General features: G+C 45.0%; 1 protein-coding gene across 24 annotated transcripts in view; it reads left to right on the top strand.

The window, feature by feature from the left end:
- The window catches only part of LOC129814160 (disco-interacting protein 2 homolog C), a 238,617-nt gene that overhangs the window by 136,760 nt on the left and 76,596 nt on the right, over positions 1-25,261 (top strand). For 17 of the 24 annotated variants that reach the window (XM_055867029.1, XM_055867032.1, XM_055867019.1 and 14 more), the window contains exons 2-3: positions 5,517-5,594; positions 24,360-24,470. In XM_055867029.1, the coding sequence (XP_055723004.1) occupies positions 5,517-5,594; positions 24,360-24,470 (189 nt within the window). Of the gene's footprint in view, positions 1-1,533; positions 1,939-5,516; positions 5,595-24,359; positions 24,471-25,261 lie in introns of those variants that run through there. The other 7 variants (XM_055867018.1, XM_055867034.1, XM_055867013.1 and 4 more) reach the window with 4 other exon arrangements.

The following is a 25,261-nucleotide window of genomic DNA, read 5'->3' as shown; positions in this document are numbered from 1 at the left end:
CATCTCTAGGAGACAGAACGCATCTCCTTCCTGAGCTGTATGATTGCTGCGTGGTCCCATGGTGTTTTATATTTGCGTACTATTGTTTGTACAGATGAACGTCGTACCTTCAGGCGTTTGGAAATTGCTTCCAATGATGAACCAGACTTGTGGAGGTCTCCAATTTGTTTTCTGAGGTCTTGGCTGATTTCTTTTGATTTTCACATGATGTCAAGCAAAGAGGCACTGAGTTTGAAGGTAGGCCTTGAAATACATCCACAGGTACACCTCCAATTGACTCAGGCTAATTTACATTATTTATCAGAAGATTCTAAAGCCATGACATAATTTTCTGGAATTTTCCAAGCCTTTTAAAGGCACAGTCAACTTAGTGTATGGAAACCTCTGACTTGCTGGAATTGTGATACTGTGAAATAATCTGTCTGTAAACAATTGTTGGAAACATTACTTGTGTCATGCACAAAGTAGATGTCCTAACCGACTTGCCAAAACTATAGTTTGTTAACAAGAAATTTGTGGAGTGGTTGAAAAACACATTTTAATGACTCCAACCTAAGTGTATGTAAACTTCTGACTTCAACTGTATATATATACACCTACATGTACATAGTATTACCTCACTTATCTCAACTAACCTGTACCCCCGCTCATTAACTAGGTACCGGTACCCATTTGCCTTGTTTTGTGTTACTATTTTTCCTTTAGTTCATTTAGCAAATTTTTCATACTTTTTAAAACTCTGCATTAGGGGCTCGTAAGTAAGCGTGTCACAGTAAGGTCTACCCTTGTTGTGTTCGGTGCGTGTGAAAAATACTTCCATTTGAACTCCTGCTGCACCTCTTATCTGAAGTCAGTCAGCTTGCCTTTGTAGATTCTGCTCTGATTTACAGACAAACCTTAGATGCTCAAGTCTTTGAGTCTGTGTGTAAGTGCCTCCTGAGTTCCCATTCACTAACTATAATGAGTTAGACAGATTTGGTATCCACTGACCAGTAAGATCTCAGCACTTTTCCTTTTCGTTGATAGCTGAGCCTTGGGACATGAACCTTAAAGATCCACACTGGATCTGCGCCCCAAATGGCTCCTTATTCCCTGTATAGTGGACTACTTTTGACTTGGGCCCAAAGGGCTCTGGTCAAAAGTAGTGCACTGAATAGGGTGCCATTTGGGGGACACCATGAGGGACCTGGTTTATTGTACAGTAAGCATTTGTACTGTCCGCCTGCAGTATGTAGTGTAGCCTGTCTGTAAAGTGGGCCCTGGCTGTGATGACCATATAAGCCTGGGTTGGCCGGGGAGCAACGGGGAAGGGGCCGTTAGTGAGGCTCAGGCAGCAGGCATCGCCTAAAAAGGAAACGGTGCTGATTTGATTGTTTCCCCCATTACATCCAGCAGAGATAAACATTGTGATGCAGAGGAAGGGAGAGGGAGGAAAATTCTCCGAGGGGGGGGGGGGGGGTGCTGGGTGAAGGCGAGAGTGAGTGAGTTTTACCCGTCATGTCAGTCCAGTCTCTACTTTCAGACGACCCTGGGCAGCTATGGTAGCGTTTCGTAAACATTCCTGGGAGAGGACTAGGATCGAGCATGCCATTCCTCCCATTTCTACTCCTCCTCCTCCGGCTGCTCCTCCTCATCTCCTCCTCTCCTCCTCCTCCTCCTGTCCCTCTACCCTTCCTCCACCACCACCTCCTCCTTTCCCTTCCTATTCTATGGTCAAAGACTCTTATTGTTTTCTACACTGTTGTGTGGTTCTCCTTTCTCTTTCACATGCTGGCACAAAGCCTCCAGCAGCAGCACAGACAACTGAGTTCCTGGGGACAATCTATGAAAAGGAAAACTGAGCTTACATGTGGAGAACCTGGGCGAGGAAAGCAGAGTGATAATGGGTGTGTCTGTCTAGCGGTATGGGTTACAACCTTTGTCAGCACTAAAAAGCAGGTAGGACTTCTTTGTCCAACTCACCATTTTCCTGTGCAGTAATCGTTTCATGTGTTGGTGCCAAAACTAGCACTGTGAGTATGGTGGCTACTGGGCTACACCCTGCAATTGACTGTGAGGATGCTAGCCTACTTGGACTGTATGCTCGTGCTCTTGTATGGCCTCTTTGGTGCACAGTGTTTTAGAAACTAAAGGAAATTCTGAAAGGGAAGTAGTCTCTCTGAAAGGAAATATAAGGACTGAGCATTGGATGGATGGAGTCTAGTACAGTATGTATCTTAAATTATTCATAGCACAAAGCAGCTTACTGAGTAGATATAGAAAGCATCAGGCATAAATCACTGTACTATACAGAATAGTGTAGAGGACTGCATGCATATTTTAGTGTTAAGCTCTGTTGCACTTCAACTTGGTGCTAATTATTTCCACAAGTGTTCTTTCCAGAAGTAAGACGTGATTAAAACCATCTGCATAAAGGGTTTATACAGTAATTATCTAGGGTTGCCTTTGATGAGTCAATACATTAAGAAGGAATACCAGAGTGCTCAAAGCTCTTTAACTGTAAGGGAGCATTCCAAAAGGCATCATACTCCCTTTATAGCGCCCTACTTCTGGCCAGAACCTTATATAGGGTACAATTTGGGACACTGCCTATATGTTAAGTCACCATCTATGTGGCATTGTCGTCTTTCAGTCAACAAGGGACCTCTTTATTATGTGGTTCTCAGTGGCTTGTGATCAGTGGCTAGGTCTAAGTTAAGAGTGGCTGCTGTCAGCCCCATCTGTGGAAACCTACCTCTTGCTTCTGTCTCGCAGATGGGTTTTCATAAACAGCTGTAGCAGCAGCACCGTGGGAGGGAAGTCATGAGTCACCCTCAATATTTTTAAAGAGCCTCGTCGTTCGTTGTCTCCTCTCCTGCTCTGGAGGACACGACTGAGGCTGTTGCCCAAATGGCACTCTACTCCCTATGGGCCCTGGTCAAATGTAGTGGACTACGAAGGGACTAGTGTGCCATTAGAGAGGCAGCTTGAGGATGAGCTCTCTCACTTGTTCTTAAACAGAACTTCGCCCCAAAGCTGGCTGGGTAAATGTGCTAAAGCCATCAAACAGGTTGCATACAATACAGTCAGACAGACGCCAGCGCCATCTCCGCTCTCTGTCTCACTCTTTCTGTCTCTCTCTCTCTGTGTCGGTCTGTTCTCCTGGGTTACTGCTTGATGCAGAACGACCTCATCAGGAAATCTCTAATTCAGAGCTAGAGAAGTTGACTCACAAATTTATTTCAGTTTGGCTTGGATCGTTTCCCCGAATATCACTGCATCGTGCCAAGAAGATGCTTGGTGTGTGTGTAAAGCTTCACAATGGGTCGTGCTGTAACCTATGTTTATGCAGGGTAGGTTACTCAGTCACGGTATCTTTGGCGTGCCATGCATTGGTGCAGACTTCACGTGTGTGTCCATCCACTCTGTATGCCTGAGACAAGGTCAGGCCTCCTTCCAGACAGCCTTCTGTTCAACCAGACTGGGCTGGTATAGAGACTATGGTAGTTTGGTTAAATATTCATATGTTTACCATTCCCTGCTGCGCTGCTGCGTCCACAGTCTCACTGGGGTGGGAGCTCTCCTACTGGAGATGCTAATTAGTACCATGTGCCCTGCCTCCCCCTCTGCTTCCTCACACCGCTGACTCCCTCCCCCATCGGCCTTAAAACCCCCTCTGCCTCCCCCTCTGCCCTCTGTTTCGAAATATAGAATATATGATGAACGTTTAAGCGATTCCAAAAGCCTGATCAACACTACATGGCTAAAAGTATGTGTATACCCCTTCAAATTAGTGGATTTGGCTATTTCAGCCACATTGTTCATTGGGAGCTTCATGAAATGGGTTTCCTTGGCCGAGCAGCCGCACACAAGCATAAGATCACCATGCGCAATGCCAAGTGTCGGCTGGAGTGGTGTAAAGCTTGCCGCCATTGGACTTTTGAGCAGTGGAAATGTGTTTTCTAGAGTGATGAATCACGCTTCACCATCTGGCAGTCCGACAGATGAATCTGGGTTTGGTGGATGCCAGGAGAACACTACTTGCCTGAATGCATAGTGTCAACTGTACATTTTGGTGGAGGAGGAATATTGGTCTGGGGCTGTTTTTAATGGTTCGTGCTAGGCCCCTTAGTTCCAGTGAAGGGAAATATTAACGCTACAGCATACAATGACATTCTAGATGATTCTGTGCTTCCAACTTTGTGGCAACAGTTAGGGGAAGGCCCTTTCCTGTTTCAGCATGACAATGCCCCCATGCACAAAGTAAGGTCCATACATAAATTGTTTGTTGAGATCGGCGTGGAAGAACTTGACTGGTCTGCACAGAGCCCTGACTTCAACCCCATCGAACACTTTTTCGGATTAATTGGAACGCCCATTGCGAGCCAGGTCTAATCGCCCAACATCAGTGACCAACCTCACTACTCTTGTGGCTGAATGGAAGCAAGTCCCCGCATCAATGTTCCAACATCTAGTGGAAAGCCTTCCGAGAAGGGTGGAGGCTGTTATAGCAGCAAAGGGGAGGACCAACTCCATATTAATTCTCATGATTTTGGAATGAGATGTTCGACAAGCACATACTTTTGTCCATGTAGTGTATTATTGAGTTATTGACGGTTCTGTTATTTTTATGTATTGCTGTTTTCTTGAACAGACCTGGGTATTACTGCAATTTAATGGACAGTACTGCTTTTACTATGAGTTTAAAGTTGCCTTTATACACCTCTTCATGTAAGCCTTCCAGTTGAAATTGTATGCTCTGCATCTTCAATGCCTGAAATGTTAGAATGTCCGTCTTGTCCAGCCACATGCTGTCATGAATGTTGTGTCCATCAGTGTCGTCAATGCACTACTGTCGTTGGTTGATGAGCTAAATGACTAGGTTGCCTTCCTCATCTCACTGCCAGCCTGTTGCCTGCTCATTCCTTATCCACTCCGGTCATTGAGTTCAATCAAAGTGAATTTGCCTGCCAACACACACACACACCCGCCCACAAGTGTGCATGCAGACACAAAGTCACTCACATCTGCTTCCCCTGCTCTGAGAGCTACAGACAGCTAATATGTCCGTGGTTAGAGAAGCCAGATCTTGTGACTAGTGTCGCCCTCTCCCCTTCTCCCTCTTTCCCCCAGCCTCTCCCTATTACCTGTGAGGCCACCAGGCCTTGGTGAGTAATACACACTGGCAGCTGGGACTCTGTCGTATTTATTACTGACACTTACTACAGTCACTGCAATCATCTACTCCAGCTAGGCTACTACCCAATCCATACTTCTCTCCTTCCTTGTTCCTCCCTCCCTTGTCCTCTCTGTCATTTCCTGTTGTCCAACCTAGCGCCAAACACCCATCTTCAGCATAAAAAAGGACAAAGTGTAGCAGCGACTAAGCACACAGTTTAACCTGCTGATGTCATGGATAGTGTGGTCTGGTATCAGTGATACTGTAGCAGCATGCAGATCTCTGAATAGGCCTAAGCTTCTATTATTCTATATCCTTCCGTTTCACTAACGGTAGTTTTCCTCTCCTCCTTTGGCAGGTGACATCACACAGAAAGGCTATGAAAAGAAGAGGTCCAAATTAATTGGGGCCTTCCTCCCTCAGGCACCAGGTAAAGGTAAATACCCTCCAATCATAACAATGTCTGTCTCAACTAATCTGGAAATAGTGATATGGATTCTGGAGTAGAGTTCTGGAGTAGAGGTCTTTGTTTTAGACTGTATACCTCAAACCCAAAGTCATTTCAGATTCTCTGCCTTCCCAAGTCACTGGGTGTATATAGGTTCAAGACTAGTGGGGGAAATGACTGGTTAATTCTTATTAGTCTATATATACAATGGCATAACTTGCTTATGTAGACCTAACTAATATAGACCTAACTAGACCCAGTCTAGCTAATGTTCTCACTATTAGGTCTTGAAAGCTATAGAATGACAGAGGAACAGTTGATTTGACATTCCCTCACTTTTCAATTTGTTTTATTCATTCATTTTACATTTCATTAGCACAAAATTAGGCAAAACGTTACTGTATGACTGTGTGGGTTGCAGTTCCAATCAGCTATAACCCTCTGTCATGTCTAATGTTCTACAACAGGGGTATCAAAGTTCTGATATCCAAGTAGCAATTTTAGAAAATAAATCCAGTCAGGAGGAATGCTCATTGTTGACACAGAAGACACCAATGACAAAGTGCTTTTGTGCTTACATAGGACTGTATAACAATGGTCTCCACTGCATTTCCTGTGTGAATGGTTGTTTCCCCAACATCTAATATTTTCAAGTGAGAGTGAGGATCTGTGTCCAAAATGGTACCGTATTCCCTATATAGTGCACTACAAACGTCGTAGGGTTCCAGTCTGCGCTACATTCCATCAGACGGCTTGTCACCGAAGGCCCCAGGACACATGTTTGACACCCCTGTTCCACCAAGACATTGATTAATGAAACGATTACTAAATGCCATTGGATGCAATATGAATTGCTTTTTTATTTTTTATTCCCTGACTAGTGCTTTAAAAGCAGTACAATAGTAAGTACAGTATTCCTTTACTGAGGGGGGTTATGTGTGTGAACATGGTAGTAGGCCTAGGAGGGTGGCAGCAGGGGTCTGCAGAGGTTTAAAAGTAAATTAATAGGGTTAGGGTTGGGAGCCATCCGGTCCACATCACCCAGTGTGTCCAAAATGGCACCCACAGAATTGAGACGGGAAGCCTGCCAGGAAAAACACCCTCGTTCAGAAGTTAGTGTGAACACACAGGAAACATTTATTTAAAAAGGTTATTCTTCATGCGACAGTATGGGCAGATACTACTGTTGGCAGACAGACACAGGTATTTGTCCTAAATGGCACCCTATTCCCTACATAGTGCACTACTTTTGACCATAGCCTTATGGGAATATGGTGCCATTTCAGTGATACACCCAATCATGGAGGGAGGGCTGACCAATTTGTCTCAAATACATATTTTAACATGGGATGCACTGAATCCAGGCAAATCTAGGCCACTTGGCATGAACCATAAGCAGGTATGGCAGCAGACAGCCTAGATGAGTGTAATTTTATATCATGCCATATGGTGCCAAGGAGCCTTGAGATATGAGAAAGCCCCTTGTTATTCTCTGTGATACAACAGTGTTGTAGTACCCGCAAAACACCAGTCTCAACGTCAGTGAAGAGGCAACTCAGGGATGCTGGCCTTCTAGGCAGAGTTGCAAAGAAAAAGCCATATCTCAGACTGGCTAATAAAAATAAAAGATTAAGATGGGCAAAAGAACAGACACTGGACAAAGGAACTCTGCCTAGAAGGCCAGCATCCCAGAGTCGCCGCTTCACTGTTGACGTTGACTGGTGTTTTGCGGGTACTATTTAATGAAGCTGCCAGTTGAGGACTTGTGAGGCGTCTGTCTCTCAATCTAGACACTCTAATGTACTTGTCCTCTTGTTCAGTTGTGTACTGGGGCCTCCCACTCTTTCTATTCTGGTTAGAGCAAGTTTGTGCTGTTCTGTGAAGGGAGTAGTACACAGCGTTGTACGAGACCTTCAGTTTCTTGGCAATTTCTCGCATGGAATAGCCTTCATTTCTCAGAACAAGAATAGACTGACTAGTTTCAGAAGAAGAAAGTTCTTTGTTTCTGGCCATTGTGAGTCTGTATTCAAACGCAAATGCTGATGCTCCAGATACTCAACTAATTATTAGGGAACAGGGCAAGACCCAGATGCAGATGGTTCGAGTCTCTATTTATTATAATCCAAGGGGCAGGCAAGAGAATGGTTGTGGACAGGCAAAAGATCATAAACAAGGTCAGAGTCCAGGAGGTACAGAGTGGCAGCATGGACAGGCAGGTGGGTTCAGGGTCAAAACCGGGAGGACTAGCAAAGAGATGAAAGAGCACAGAAAAACACGCTGGTTGACAAGATGAACTGGCAACAGACAAACGGAACATACCCAGGGACTAATGAGGAAAACGGGTGACACCTGGAGGTGGGTGGAGACAAAGACAGGTGAAACAGATCAGGGTGTGACAGTACCCTCCCCCCTATGGGCGCCACCTGGCATCCTACCTGGCTGCATACCTGGCTGACTGGGGTACCAGCGGTGATGAGGGTCGGGTCCAGGATGTCTTTAGCGGGAACTCAGCACCTCTCCTCTGGGCCATAACCCTCCCATTCAACCAGGTACTGGAAACCCCTGCCCCGTGGTCGAACCCTCAGGAGGCGTCTCACCGTGTACGCTGGCTGACCGTCGACAACACGGGGGGAGGGATGGGCCTAGAAACAGAAGACGAAGGACTGGGACAAGGGCTTAATCTTGGAAACATGAAAAGTAGGGTGAACACGGAGGGTATGGGGTATCAGCAGTGGGACTAAGGACTCTAGAAATGGGTGAAGGACCACTGAAAGGGGGGAAAGTTTGTGGAATTCCACCCAGAGGGGCAGGTCCCGTGTGGACAACCATACCCTCTGCCCGACCTGCTAGCGGGGAGCCAGAGTCCGGTGGCGGTCCGCTTGTCGACGATACCTGGAGGTGGTCTTGAGATGAGCCGCCCGAGCTATTTTCCAAGTACGCCGACAGTGGGGGACGAACATCTGGGCATGTTTACCTCAACTTCTTGCTCCGAGAAGAGCGAAGGCTGATTCCCCCTTTGAACGCTCCAATGGGGTGAGTCTAGTAGCCGAGCAGGGAAGTGTTCCTAGCATATTCTACCCAGGCCAGTTGCTGGCTCCAGGTGATGAGTTTACTAGCAACGAGACACCGAAGTGTCGTCTCCATGTCTTGATTGGCTTGCTCCGACTGGCCGTTTCGATTGGGGATGAAACCCTGAGGACAGACTGCCCAACGACCCAATAAGGATGCAGAACGCCTACCAGAATCGGGATGGGAACTGAGGACCCCGATCCGAGACCATGTCGACCGGGAGTCCATGGATTCGGAAAACGTGCTGCACCATGAGCTGGTCCGTCTCCTTGGCTGAAGGTAACTTAGAGGGATGAAATGGGCGGTTTTGGAAAACCTCCCCGCCAACGTCAGAATGGCGGTGTTACCATCTGACGGGGGAAGCCCAGTGACAAAATCCAGGGAAATATGGGACCATGGGTGATGAGGGACAGTGAGTGGCTGAAGGAGGCCAGACGGAGCTTTCCGGAGTCTTGCTTTGAGCGCACACCATGCATGCGGCGACGAAGGCCGAGACATCAGAAGCCATGGTGGGCCACCAAAAGCATTGTCGGAGGAAAGCCAGGGTACGAAGTGCCCCAGGAGGAGTGAGCCCATTCCAGGACCTGAGCCCGGGCCGAATCAGGAAAGAGCATCCTGTTAGCCAGGGTCCGGCTGGGAACGTTGTGTCTTGCGGACCAGAGCCTCAATACCCCAAACAACCGAAGCCTCCGAACATGGTGCTGAAGGACCTGTCGAACGTGTTCCTGGGCAGAACGAGAGAGAACCAGGATGTCGTCGAGGTAGACAAAAACAAAATGATTCAACATGTTCCGGAGCACATCGTTGACAACGGCCTCGTTGAGTCCAAACAGCATGACCAGGTACCCAGTGTCCACTGGCAGTGTTGAAAGGCGTCCTCCCACTCGTCTCCTTCGTATCTGCACAAGGTGGTAGGCATTCCGAAGGTCCAGTTTGGAAAAGATGGTAGCCCCCTGGAGAGGTTCAAAAGCCAATGAGGAGTGGTAGAGGGTACCAATTTTTGATCATAATGTCATTGAGGCCCTGGTAATCAATGCATAGACGCAGGGTCTTGTCATTCTATCCCACAAAGAATCCTGCGCCAGCAGGAGAGGCGGAAGGACGACCGCTCCCAACAGCCAGAGTCCTCTGTACTCCTCCATGGCCTTGGTCTCAGGACCAGACAGGGTATATAGCCAGCCTCGAGGCGGTGTGGTGCCCGGGAGGAGGTCAATAGCACAATTTGTAAGGACGATGTGAGGCAAGGGAGGTAGCACGAGCCTTGCTGAAAACCTCCAAGAGGTCACCGTACTCTGCGGGAACGGCAGATCCGAGGCCGTACTCAACCCTGGAGGCAGACGTTCCGGGGAAGGCTGCGCCGCCTTCAGGCAATATGAATGGCAGAACGGGCTCTGAACCAGTGGTCCAGTCAATACCGGGGTTGTGCTTCTTGGAGCCAAGAAAATAGGGATGTGGGGAGACTCAGGAGAAGCTGTATTGACTCATTGTGGTTTCCAGATACCCGCATATTAATGGACTGTGCTGTGCGTGACTCTTCCAATGGAGTGGCTGTCCAGTGCCCTGGCTTCCATAGGAACAGAGGAGTTGAGTAGGGATACTTAGTTCTGATACCAGGGTAGCATCCATGAAACGCATCTGCCCCAGAGTCAATGAGCACCCGGAGAGACTTAGACTGGTCTACCCACAGCAATAAAAATTATTTTGGGTAATGGGAGTTAAAGGGTTCCCAGTCAGGCTCACCTGTGTAGCCTGCGTGAACGTTCCCTAGGCGATAATCTAGCTCTTCCCAGTTTCCGGTGTGTCCGACTCACCCGTCGTCAATGATTCTCGAGGGAGCTCAGGTGGCCTCAGATCCTCTTGGGAAAAACAGCCTTTGGGGACTTCCGGATTCCTTCGGAGGTGAGCGAGCTGCAGCGGATGCACGAGTGTGACCTAGGCCAGACCTCTCACTCCTGTAGACGTCCATCAATCCTAATGGTGAGGGCGATGAGCGTCGCGGTCCACCGGTAACTCCTGAGCAGCTAGCTCATCTTTTATCACCATCACAACAAATAGCGGACTGTTGCTCCCAAACTGCCGTAGCCCAGGAGAGCGCCCTTCCCGACATTAGCGTAATAATATACACCATCTTTGACCGGTCAGAAGATGGCTGCAGCTCAAATGAGGGAGCACTGTGAAAGAAAGAACACTGGCAGGATCCCCAGAATATCGCTCCGGAGGTGGTAAGTGGGGTTCTTGGGGAGCCGGGGTAGGCTGTACAAACCCACCACTAATAGTAAAAGGTTACTGGGTGGTCTGAGGTGGCAGGCTGCCTATGAGCTAACTCACTGATTTGCTCCATAATAGCCTTGAGCCTTTGGTCGTGGCGTTCCGTCAGGGAACGAAGCCCTTCCAATAGGTTCAGCAGTAGCTCCTCATGCCTCCCAATGGTGGCTCCCTGCAGGGAGACAGTGTGGCGGAGCTGGTCCAAGTCTGCTGGGTCTGTCATGGCCAGTTTGTACTATAAGGGCACAGGGTGAGACCCAGATGCAGACACGGGAGGCAGATGGTTCGAGTCTCTGATATTTATTATAATCCGAAGGGCAGGCAAGAGAATGGTCTTGGACAGGCAAAAGATCATAAACAAGGTCAGAGTCCAGGAGGTACAGAGTGGCAGCATGGTCAGGCAGGTGGGTTCAGGGTCAAGGGTCAACCGGGAGGACTAGCAAAAGAGATGAGAAAAAGCAGGAGCACGGAAAAACACACTGGTTGACAAGACGAACTGGCAACAGACAAACAGGGAACACCGGAATAAATACCCAGGGACTAATGTGGAAAACGGGTGGAGACAATCACAAAGACTGGTGAAACAGATCAGGGCGTGACACTAGTCTAAAGAAGGCCAGTTTTCAGCTGTGCTAACATAATTGCATAATCTGTAGAAGCTATGAGAATAGGAAGGTTCAAATCTTTTGTGAAGCATCACAGCACAGTTGAAAAATATATGGCAAATAAAAATCCGAAATGGATGATGTTGGAAGATAGATGGGAAGGGTTGAGTGGAACTGAAGGGTGGGACTAATAACAAGATAATGTATGGCATACGGGATCTGTGAAATGTGTATAGGTGCGGAGCTTTTGTGAAATAGCACAGTTACAAGTGGAAATAAAATTGGATGGACAACAGAAATAGAGGAAGGACTAAGAACAAACAAGAGAGAACTATTATAAAGTAGTCTGTGTCTGTAAAATACGTATAAGATGTATAAATTGAAGGTAAAAGCAGAAGTGTTTATTAGTTTACTCCAATTGGGGGAGCGGTGGTAGGGTTGCGGGGAATAATAATAAAGGTATATTCTTTAAAAAAGTATGTATGTCTATATAGGTATGTGTATGTATATATGTATGCATGCGTGTATGGATATATATATTTACCCCAAAAAATATGGGGGATTGGAAATGATGCAGACAATTACATTGGAAGCAACATTCTTTCCGCAATATTAAGCTGATCCACCCCCCAAAAAAAAAAAAAAAAAAAAAAAACATAATTGCATAATGATCAATTAGCCTTTTTAAAATTATAAACTTGGATTAGCTAACACAACGTGACATTGGAACACAGGAGTGATGGTTGCTGATAATGGGCCTCTGTACGCCTATGTAGATATTTCATAAATCTGCCGTTTCCATCTACAATAGTCATTTACAACATTAACAATGTCTACATTTGTATTTTTGATCAGTTTATTTTAATGGACCAAAAATGTGCTTTTCTTTTAAAAACAAAGACATGGGCGATCACGTGACCCCTGAACGAGATGGCCGCATGAACTAGGAGCTCCGCACAAGTAGTTTCCAATTCCTAATCTTACCTCCACCTCAAGTTTAAACTCATTTAGCTTTAGTCAAAAAGTCATGGCGGCTACAAAAGGCGACACTACAGGTGACATTTTTACCCGAACTCGAGCACTAGCGACGGAAAAAGCCTCCAAGAAGCAGCTAGCTTCAGAAAAAGCTAGCGCCATTAGCCAGGAGCAAGAGGACCCGTTCCCTCCCGAGGCCCAACGAATGCCAACCTCGCACTCTGTCGAAGACATCTTTTCTGAGCTGAGATCCCAACGTACAGAACTCGACACTAAACTAGATGCCATTCACGCTCAGCTCAGTGCGATAGGGGGCAAGGTGACAGTCCTGGAAAATGCTTTGCCTGACATAAACAACAAGATAACCATAAACGCGGGGCGCCTGGATGAGGCAGAGGGGCGAATCCTATCCACGGAAAACTTATTGACAGACGCCATGGAAACAATAGCATATGCTAAAAAAAAAATAGAGCAGCTGGAAGAGAAAACAGAGGACCTGGAAAACAGGGGGCGAAGGAATAATTGTGTTATATTAAATCTGGGCGAAAAAGAAGAGGGAAACATGCCACTGATCCGCTACCTGCAAGACAAACTTCCCGAGTGGCTCCACCTGTCCACCGACAGGCCCATAGAACTCGAGAGAGCTCACCGAGCACTGAGGCCCCCACCAGCAGCCAGACAACCACCGCGCCCAATCACCATGTATTTCCTGAGATTCACCGACAAGGAACGAGTCCTACAGATGGCGAAAACCAACACCATTACAGTGGGAAACGCCAAACTCACCTTACACCAGGACCTGTCAGCTGGAATACGCCGAAAGCGCCGAGAGTTTGACGAGGTGAAGAAATGCTCCATTGACCGAGGCATCTTTAGGGGATTCAAATACCCAAACGAGCTCAGGATTCTTCACCAAGGAGCCCTGCGACATTTCAAAACTCCCGAAGAGGCAAAACGTTTTTTGAAAGACAACCCCGGTCAATGAGAAATGGACCAATGACTAAATGAGATTACTGTTATTACCAAAGGAGGTAAGACAACATATAGCCGATATCCAAAGACCCACCCGCCCTGCTAAATGCCATTATAGCCGTCTAATCTATATTTATGTTCCTTTAGCTGAGAGGGATAGGCCCCATACAGTGGGGCCTATAAAATAAACCCCCCTTTTTTAATGTGATCTGGACGGGGGCTACGTTGTCATTTACTCAATGCGGGGCGGAGAGGATGAGGCATTTCTTTGGTGGGGAGGGGGAGACGTTGTGCGTTGCTAACTGTTCCCATTTTTTTTTTTTTTTTTTTTTTTTTTTTTGGAACACAGAATTGTGACTGAGCGGGGAGGTAATAGATCCAACGGGATATGTCGAGTTGTTGTTTGGGAACTCGGCTGGGGTGTTCAGAGATTGTTATTTTATGTAAACCATTTATTTTCCTTTTTATGTGAACGCAGCTGTAACTACTATCCACCTTTACCCAGAGATGACTTGCACTAAAGTTCGATTACTGTTCGATGACGATGACTAGTACCTTAAATCTATTGACATGGAACTGCCATGGTCTAGGTCATGCAATAAAACGGAAAAAGATACTATGTGCTCTAAAAAAAGGAAAAAGCAGACATCACGCTATTGCAAGAGACACACCTCTGTGATGCTGAACATGCCAAACTCCGCAGAGCTTGGGTGGGACAGGTGTATTTCTCATCTTTCAAATCCAACAGCAGAGGTACAGCCATACTTATCCATAAGAATGTTCCATTCATAATTGACAAAAACATATCTGATCCGGAGGGGAGATTTATTTTGATAACTGGGTCACTGTATGGGCAACCAATTACTATTTTAAACATATACGCCCCTAACACAGATACTCCTGATTTTATGTCGAAAATGATAACTCTGTTCAATGAGCATTGTGTTTCCTTTTGAGTGTTGGCAGGAGATTTTAATTGTACCCTGAACCCAACCCTAGACAAATCATCTCAAGTTCCCACCACAAATCCTAGATCTGCAAAGATGTTGAACTCTCTTACTAAAGAGATGGGACTGATAGATATCTGGAGAGAGACTAATAGCTCATCTATGGACTATACATACTACTCTAATGTCCATAACACCTACTCCCGTATAGATTACATTTTTATCCCAAAGAGATTCATAAATTCAGCCACGTGTACAATCAGACCCATAGCGCTTTCGGATCACGCCTTTGTCCACCTCCGCTTTGACCTCTGCAAAAACATCCCGAGGTCAAACAGCTGGAAATTCAACACCTCCATGCTATCAAACAAAGCATTCCATACATTGTTAACTACATGGATAGACAACTACACACAAGACAACAAAGATTCTCCTGTTTCTCCAGCCACAATGTGGGACGCTGCTAAAGCCACACTAAGAAGTCATCTAATTGCATATGCTTCCTCTAAGGAAAAAGCAATGGAAGCACACAGGCTAGATCTGGAGAGGGAGCTGGAACGCTGTGAAAAGTACATAAACAATCCCCAGACAGCACCTCCTGGAGTCAACTTAAAGCAGCCAAAGCCAAACTGAATTTGGACTATACTCGGGAGATTAAAAAAAAGTTTTTCTTTACTAAACAGAAATACCATGAGTATAGCAATAGGCCTAGTAGATTGCTTGCGTATCAATTAAAAAAAGAGCAGTCAGAGCGTACAATTATGGCTATCCGAACAGCAGAGGACGAGGTCACATAAGACCCAAAAAAGATAAATTTAACTTTTCATGATTTTTACTGCAAACTATATACCTCTGAGAGAAAACACACGGAGGCAGAACTCCACTCCTTCCTAGAGGGAATCTCGCTACCTAAACTATCAGAGACTGACCAAGAAGATCTCAACTCCCCCTTCACTCCTGAGGAGATCCTGGAGGCAATTACCTCCATGCCACCTAACAAGTCCCCAGGCCCAGATGGATTCTCATACCACCCTCATGGAGTCTGTTTCTGACCGTTTGAGCAGACACATGCACATTTGTGGCCTGCTGGAGGTCATTTTGCAGGGCTCTGGCAGTGCACCTCCTTGCACAAAGGCGGCGGTAGGGGTCCTGCTGCTGGGTTGTTGCCCTCCTACGGCCTCCTCCACGTCTCCTGATGTACTGGCCTGTCTCCTGGTAGCGCCTCCATGCTCTGGACACTACGCTGACAGACACAGCAAACCTTCTTGCCACAGCTCGCATTGATGTGCCATCCTGGATGAGCTGCACTACCTGAGCCATTTGTGTGGGTTGTAGACTCCGTCTCATGCTACCACTAGAGTGAGAGCACCGCCAGCATTCAAAAGTGACCAAAACATCAGCCAGGAAGCATAGGAACTGAGAAGTGGTCTGTGGTCACCACCTGCAGAATCGCTCCTTTATTGGGGGTGTCTTGCTAATTGCCTATAATTTTCACCTTTTGTCTATTCCATTTGCACAACAGCATGTGACATTTATCGTCAATCAGTGTTGCTTCCTAAGTGAACAGTTTGATTTCACAGAAGTGTGATTGACTTTGAGTTACATTGTGTAATTTAATTGTTCCCTTTATTTTTTTGAGCAGTATATATATATATATTTATTATTATTATTATTATTTTTATTTATTTTTATTATTTTTTATTATTATTATTATTTTCTTTTTTAAGTCTGTCACATCTGTGAATGTGGAATGTGTTTGGTTGGTTGATAACTTAATAAAACTTTAAATTGAAAAAAAAAAAGACATTTCTAAGTGACCCCAACCTTTTGAACGGTGGTGTAAATCGAAGACACAGGGAATTTACTGAATGGTTGCCTCCCAAATGGCACAATATCCCTGGTCAAAAGTAGTGCGCTTAGTAGGGAATAAGTGGTACGCAAGCTATGTCTGAAACTAGCCAAGTGTGTAAAAAAAAAAAACTGTGTCCACTCATTGTGCTTGTAAAGAGACATGCATAATGAACATGAGGTCCTCCTTTACACACAACCTCCTGTAGCTCATCACATTATGGCCCTCTGAACACAAGACCTGCCAGTTAAATGTTGTATTATAGTGCTGTAAATTCTCTCATCCAAAATGGAGCCATTCCATTCCCCACAAACCTACTGCTGTTGGTGGATGTCAGTGTTCTAATCTGCGTCTCAAAGGGCCCTATAGGCTCTAGTCAAAAGTACATACTGTAGGGAAGGGTGCCAATTGAGAGACAGGCAGATCTGTCCATTACACAATTGTGAGATGGTCTGAAAGCCTGCTCTGTAGCACTATATAGCATTGCTCTGTGTGAGCCTACCTCCCAGCCTCTCTCCCAGCCCTATTCACCCTCTACGGGGCGGCTGCTGAAAACCAATCGTATTACAGAAATATAATGGGCCGTTAAAATGTCATGGCCGGGGCGAGACAGTGCCAGACACGTAAAGTGCCTTAGATTATTATTATTATTATTATTATTATTATTATTTGGGCAATATATTCAAGCACCATCACAGTGCTTAATTTGACAGTGGGTGTACCGTCGGTCTGAAATGGCTCCCAGATGAAACACTCCTTCACCACCCTCTTACCAACTGTTACTCGGGAATTTAATAACCACTAGTACACTCTGCTGGCTACCACTGCATAACCATTAGAAAGGTCAGTTGAGTGTCATGCGGATGCATGGCTTGTGACTAGGGTTGCAAAATTCCGGTAGCTTTCCCAAAATTCCCAAGTTCTCTAGACATCCTGGTTGGAAGATGCACAGAATCAAAAGGGAATAAACGGGTAATCCTTAATGCTCCAACCAGGATTTTCTGGAAAACCTGGACTTTTTGGGAAAGTTTAGCAATCCTAGTTGGTCCTCACATGGGGCCTGGCATTCTCCTCACACTTGTTTCAAGTCAATAAAAGGCTGAGAGAGCAGCCAGTTACACCAGTAGTGTGATGGTTGTTTCCTCTGAGTCTCTAGCCCAGTGAACCACAGTGAGTCTGAAATCTGAGCACATACATAAAACAGATACTGTACTGGTCTCAAGTGAATCTAACATTGATTTTGGAAGTGGAGGTCCAGGACAAACATACTTACTGTAAGTGGTTGTAAAATAATACATTCATCAGGGGATTCCCCACAACTAGGTTACAGTATCAGAGCGAGTTATTCCTCGAAATGCATGCCTTTTTGATATTTTAAGTATAAATTGTGCACATATTCCATTTTAAAAGCCTAATAAATTAAGTGCATTTTAATATAGACCACATGGAAAATTCAATAAATCTGATAATAAAAAATAAAAATGTTTTTAAAGACTTGCTAATGTGCCAAAATTCTGCCAGCATTTTGACATGTGCATCCTCTTACTTCAAGGGAGATTTGAACCCATTTAATTCAAACGTTTATCCAAGTTTTCACCGTCATTGTAAAGCTCTAGTTGTTGTTTTGTTGCTTTAAACAGTCATTTCTGAAGTTTTTTTTTTTCATGTGATCAGTTATTAATTTTAAGGTCAAAGAACCCTGTCACACATTTTAAGGTCAACCCTGTTACGGGAAGTGAACTAGCATTTTAATATGGTAAAACTATTTATTTGCAACAAATCTTTTTTGAACATCTAATAAATCCTATTGTAAAAGCAGGTAAGCTGGCTCTACTCTTTTCGGTCATTTTCTGGTGTTTTGTGGAAAACTAAGCGAGTCGAGTGTAACCTGTTACCCATAGACAGGCTAGAAATGTTTTAATTTAAATGTTTTGGTGAAGCTAGCATTTAATTTTCCTTCCCTGTTGGACACTACAAGCTTCCTTCCCACTGTCACAAGTGTATTTATGGCCTCCCGGGTGGCGCAGTGGTCTAGAGCACTGCATCGCAGTGCTAGCTGCGCCACCAGAGTCTCTGGGTTCGCGCCCAGGCTCTGTCGCAGCCGGCCGCGACCGGGAGGTCTGTGGGGCGACGCACAATTGGCTTAGCGTCGTCCGGGTTAGGGAGGGTTTGGCCGGTAGGGATATCCTTGTCTCATCGCGCTCCAGTGACTCCTGTGGCGGGCCGGGCGTAGTGCGCGCTAACCGAGGGGGGCGGGTGCATGGTGTTTCCTCTGACACATTGGTGCGGCTGGCTTCTGGGTTGGAGGCGCGCTGTGTTAAGAAGCAGTGCGGCTTGGTTGTGCTTCGGAGGACGCATGGCTTTCGACCTTCGTCTCTCCCGAGCCTGTACAGGAGTTGTAGCGATGAGATACCACGAAGATTTGGGGAGAAAAGGGGTTAAATACACTTTTTTTTTTTTTTTTTTATGGCTGATTTGGCACTTCACCCCTTACATTTGTGGGAATTGGCCTATACGGATAGGGCTAAATTTAAATGTTTCTTACAGAAGAAATATGAAAAGTATATGCATAACCATGGTAGCAATTAAAAGGGAACAGTTGGAGATTATGGGAACATTTGTGGACTAAAGGTTTTGTGGACTTGTGGACTAACAGTTCACCTGACACAAGACTGAAATATCACGCTGTTGATTTTGTGCATTTTTACTGTACTTTTCACCACATGTTAACGAAATATGAAAATATTCAGGAGCATCAGAATATTCTTGGAAAATGTCAAAGTAGAGTTTTCAACCATATACACTATATATACAAAAGTATGTGGACACCCCTTGAAATTAGTGGATGCGGCTATTTCAGCCACATCCGTTACTGACGGGTGTATAAAATCGAGCACACAGCCATGCAATTTCCATAGACAAACAATGTCAGTCGAATTGCCTTACTGAAGAGCTCAGTAACTGTCAATGTGGCACCATCATAGGATGCCACCTTTCCAACAAGTCAGTTTTTAAATGTCTGCCCTCTTAGAGCTTCCCCGGTCAACTGTAAGTGCTGTTATTGTGAAGTGGAAACGTCTAGGAGCAATAACTGCTCACACAAGCTCAAAGAACGGGACCGCCGAGTGTTGAAGCACAATTTTTACACGCAATGCATGTCCTCAGTTGAGCCCTGACCTCAACTTCATCGAACATCTTTGGGATGAATTGGAACGCCGACTGCGAGCCAGGCCTAATCGCCCAACATCAGTGCCCGACCTCACTAATGCTCTTGTGGCTGAATATAAGCAAGTCCCTGTATCAATGTTCCAACATCTAGTGGCAAGCCTTCCCAGAAGAAGGGAGGCCGTTATATCGGCAAAGGGGGGGGACCAACTCTATATTAATGCCCATGATACAGTTCAGGAGGCTGAAGAAATTCGGCTTGTCACCAAAAGCAGTCACAAACTTCTACAGATGCACAATCGAGAGCATCCTGTTGGGCTGTATCACCGCCTGGTACGGCAACTGCTCCGCCCACAACCGTAAGGCTCTCCAGAGGGTAGTGAGGTCTGCACAACTCATCACCGGGGGCAAACTACCTGCCCTCCAAGACACCTACACCACCCGATGTCACAGGAAGGCCATAAAGATCATCAAGGACAACAACCACCCGAGCCACTGCCTGTTCACCCCGCTATCATCCAGAAGGCGAGGTCAGTACAGGCACATCAAAGCTGTGACCGAGAGACTGAAAAACAGCTTCTATCTCAAGGCCATCAGACTGTTAAACAGCCACCACTAACATTTAGTGGCCGCTGCCAACATACTGGCTCAACTCCAGTCACTTTAATAATGGGAATTGATGGAGATTTATGTAAAAATGTATCACTAGCCACTTTAAACAATGCCACTTAATATAATGTTTATATACCCTACATTACTCATCTCATATGTATATACTGTACTCTATACCATCTACTGCATCTTGCCTATGCCGTTCTGTACCTTCACTCATTCATATATCTTTATGTACATATTCTTTATCCCTTTACACGTGTGTGTATAAGGTAGTAGTTGTGGAATTGTTAGGTTAGATTACTCGTTGGTTATTACTGCATTGTCGGAACTAGAAGCACAAGCATTTCGCTACACTCGCATTAACATCTGCTAACCATGTGTATGTGACAAATAAAACTTGATTTGATTTTGGAATGAACTTTGACATGCACGTGTCCACATACCTTTGGTCATGCAGTGTATAAGGTGCTTTTTGCAGTTTTCCTAGTTGTGCCGTTTATGATCTAGCGTATAAGCAACCCAGGGTATAACGCCATGTCATCTTGTAACTGTACATCACACATAGTAATGATAAACGTTGACACGATATATGACATGAGTTTTATGATATGAAATGTGAAGTGCACGTTTGGACCCACGGGTGTTTGGCTTGCTTGTATGACATCAAAGCGGTAGTTATTATAATCCTCAATGTCTCATCTTTTACAGTATTTCCCTCATTCAAGTTGATCAAGGTGATCAAGTTAAGAATGGGTCAAAATCCATACAAAGCTGTGAAGCGGAAGCCCTGAGCTCTGACATGTATAGCATGTTACTGCACAGCCAATTTAGGTGCTTATCAGTGTCCAAATATCCCATTTTCAACCTGTATATGGGTACAAGTGTAAGGGCTACTATGCACTTACTATTAGTGATGCACTGATATGACATTTTTGGCCGATACTGATATCCGATTTCCCCCCCCCCCCCCCGTTATATCCTGATATCCGTTATTTACAATTTTAGCAGCCTTTTATCATTCTAGTACAGTTAGTTAACAACACACATGGACGCAGCGGTCTGAGGCACTGCATCTCCATGCAAGAGGCGTCACTACAGTCCCTGGTTCAAATCCAGGCTGTATCACATCCGGCCGTGATTGGGAGTCCCATAGGGCGGCGCACAATTGGCCCAGCGTCGTCCGGGTTTGGCCGGTGTAGGCGTCATTGTAAATAAGAATTAACGTAGTTATTACACATTGATTACACTATCACTCATATTTGTCACAACGATTCATCGATACGTATGCTATGATGCTGGTAAAGTTGTCTCGCGCACCTACAGTGCTGGTCATAAAAAAAGAAAATCTAGCTCATAGATGCAAACAATGTTCTTCCCCAAAAACATAGTAAAACAACAATCTGTTTCAGTAGCTGTAGTTAGCTAGCTAGCTAGGTATAGCTAGGTGTCATCTAAAATAACCCTAATTTATAAGACAGTTCTAATTTGATTAATGGTGGTTGGACCCATCTATGTGAAGCTAGCCACAATAGTGGACTTTGTGGTTAGCCTTTAAAATAAAAGTTTGTAATTGACAGTGATGCAAATGAACACATAGAATTATGCCATAATTGAATAGATCATAGATCTACTGGTCATTGTTTTCAGGCTGGTTGTATTGGTGCTAGCTAGGTCCCAAGCTAAAGCTAGCTATTGGTTTGTGGCCGGTGTTTGCAGAGTTTTTTTTTTTGTACAGCTTTGGCAGTGCTACGGATAGTAGTGGTTGCGCTTGGCTTGCGCATGCAAATTCTGAACCCACAACATTCAATAATTGAACTGTGTTATTTGACGTCAAATTAAAAGCTTATTTAACGCGTCAAATAGTGTTATTTTAAGTATCTTTTTTGATACGCAAAGACCCAAACGGCGTTCCATAGTATGTCGTGAAGCTAATAGTAGTGACGCTATTACTGAACTCCAGTAGGGCAACATCTGAAAAATAGCACACTTGGTAGTGTGTACCGGTGCTCGACCAGTCAGCGAAAGCAAACATCACCCATGACAGAGAACGGTTGATTGTCAAGGCCAATGAATTCCATTATCTTGGCATTAATGGATTTTGAGTTGTCTGCTGAAATTTTCTTAGTCTTTCAAATGACTGCTCGACTTGTTGACTGCTCGATCCACAGAGCAGACGTTGTGGGCTAGGTTAGGAATGCTGTGTTGCATGTGTAACGCCACATTTTACGTGGCGTTATATAGGTATGCATCAGCTTTGACATCGGTTTTGCACATCGGCGTTAAACTAGACATCGGGCTGATACCCATGTTGGCATTTTTATCTTATCGGCCGATTCATTCACCGATATATCGTGTATTCCTACTTACTAAAGTATTTTTATTTATGGGAAAACCTGTTTTTATTTAGTTGAACATGTGCACTTCATGTACTAGGTGAAATACATTTTTTTTTCACTAAGTGAATTGGTAGAACGACCCTGTTCATGCGTGTGTATTGCCATTTAGAACACCAGCAACAAACTTTCTCTATCGAGCCTGGACTCAAGCCATTCCAGGTTACGAAGTGATGCCTGGCAGTGCAAGACTACCCCATCTTAACCATCGACATCTACATAGTGCAGGTTGAAAAAGCTTGGTCTTCACCAGTATCTCTGTGTACCATCTCTGTGTACTACAGGTAGCTCTAATTCAAACCCTATTATAGATGACTCCCCTAAGGGGGGGGCAGTTACATTTCACACTGGCTTTGACAAATTCTTCATGCTACAATTTTGGAGCTTAAAATACCTTCAGAAGTCTTTAACAATCTATGTATTTTGTTACTATTGAGGTCACAGACTCCTCCATCGCGCCTCTTATTGAATGTAGCATATTTCCCTGTGAAAGGTGGACAGGAACAGATAAGACTGAGATTGATTTCCTTTAAGTTGTGTGTGTATGTGGATGAGTGTTCTCTGTGCTTGTCAATCTGCAGTAGAAAGGGGGAATGGGATCATTGATTTATCATACGTCTCAGTGGTAAACCAAGGGTCATTATAGCAGAGCAGAAAGTAATCCACTTTTTAGGGCACTTGCCTAGAGTATTACAAACGGCTGCATTGCTCAAGCTCCTGCCTCGAGCTTTAGTGTTGAGGACTGAAGTGATTATTTCTTTGTTGTGAACATGCGATTTACCTTCTAGGGTTGGGCTGTAATGAAGACTACAGAGATTTAGTCTAAAACCATCGTAGAGTCAGTAGTAGATCACTTGATTTGTGTTCTCTAGCTAGCAGACTGTCTGCAACAGTAGAATACTAGCAAACACTTGTTATAGGGTTATTGTAACTGTTGTGTGTTTGCTGTGTTTCTGTGTGTGTCCATGTCATAGGATTTACCCTGAAAATCATCTCATCCAGAGAGCGACCTTGCTGAGGTTCAGGGGCTGATTGCATCCCTATATAGTGCACTACTTTTGACCAGAGCCTATGTAGGAAATAGGATTCCATTTGGGATGCAAAATGAGAGGCTGAGTGACCCAGTCACCTGATGGATTTAATAGGAAACAGAGTTAATTGAGGGGACTCTGTTTAAAAGGAGCGTAACAGTACCTTGCCAGACAGACTGGAATAATATCCAATAATGTCCATGGATGTCTTAGTGGTGAATTAAATTTGTGCTCGCCAGAACAAATAATACTGACACTGAGTTTAACAATGTAGATGCAGACTGTATAATGCATTCATTTCCCTCTATTTTTCATTATCTATTAATTTCATCCTTATACTACACAGTACACCACTCTATGCTCATATCATCTATAATAGGCTAGTATCTGCTGTGCGAAGAAGCGAGAACCTTGTACACAGCAGTGTGTTTAGATCCAGGTGGTGGTTTTGGCAGGAGCAACTTCTACACATCCAAAAACATGTGTAAAAACTCGGGGCTCCTGAGTGGCGCAGCTGTCTAAGGCACTGCATCTCAGTGCTTGAGGCGTCACTACAGACACCCTGGTTTGATTCCAGTCTATCACATCCGGCCGTGATTGGGAGTCCCATAGGGCGGTGCGCAATTGGCCCAGTGTCGTCCAGGGTAGGCCATCATTGTAAATAAGAATTTGTTCTTAACTGACTTGCCTAATTAAAGGTTAAATTAAAAAAACAAACGGCATACTAGAGTCTGCAGTGTTCTGTCTGTTCCACCCATAGGGAAGGCCTCTGTACTCTAGTACCAGTTGCTGTGGGGATTGTGGTCTGGCCAGGCTGTGCTGTAGGTAACTTGGTTCTTGCCTTCCCCCCCCCCCCCCCCCCCCCAGGGATGGACCCCTCTGTGCCCCACGAGAGGAGAACCCCCGTCACCCCTGGCTCCTCCTCTCGCTACCACCGCCGCCGCTCCTCTGGCTCCCGGGACGAACGCTACAGATCAGGTAGGACAACGACACCTTTCAACATCACACAAAAACTCCTAACAACAATAAATGAGCATTTGTATCAACTCCCTCTTACTGCCAAGAGTTGCTGAATTTGCTTTTTACTTCAGTTGGTATCTTGGTTGGAAAGCGAGGTAGTGGCAGTTTCTTTCCCTCAACGCAAACAGTAGCACAAACCTCAAAATCCTGTTATACAGTTTGTAGTTATTGCCAGTTACTATAGGATAGTATTGGAGCAATAATGGAGCTCTATTTTTACCACTAAATAAAATGTCTAGGTTTGTGGTAACAGAATTAACTTGGATTACCAAACACTTTGTTTTTATCAAGTCTAATTTTATTTGTCACATGCGCCGAATACAACCGGTGTAGACCTTACAGTGAAATACTTACTTACTAGCCCTTAACCAATAATGCAGTTAAGAAAATCTCACTCTTAATGCTATTTTTTTTTACCCGTTAATGTTTATCACTCTTATTTATTTTAGACCAATGAACCACTTATGCTATTACCAGCTCAACAGCTTGCTTCATTAGTAGTCACCCCCCCCCCCCCCCCCCCTCTCTCTTGCTCTTTTTTCTCTCATACAAATGACTGCCTCAACATACCAGCCACAGATTCTGGCACTGCGCTCCAGCCTCATTTTAGAAACACATTGATTCTGTCTCAAATGTCACCCTAATCCCTATATAGTGCGCTACTTTTGACCAGAGCTCTGCTACCCATTATGTAGAGAATAGGGTGCCATGTGAAACACACACAGAACCAGCTTTGCAACAGTCCTAAC

This window comes from Salvelinus fontinalis, chromosome 17 (genome assembly GCF_029448725.1).
Source record: "Salvelinus fontinalis isolate EN_2023a chromosome 17, ASM2944872v1, whole genome shotgun sequence".
Classification (NCBI taxonomy): domain Eukaryota; kingdom Metazoa; phylum Chordata; class Actinopteri; order Salmoniformes; family Salmonidae; genus Salvelinus; species Salvelinus fontinalis.
The sequence above is the reverse complement of the archived record's forward strand: the minus strand, read 5'-3'. Positions and strand labels throughout refer to the sequence as shown.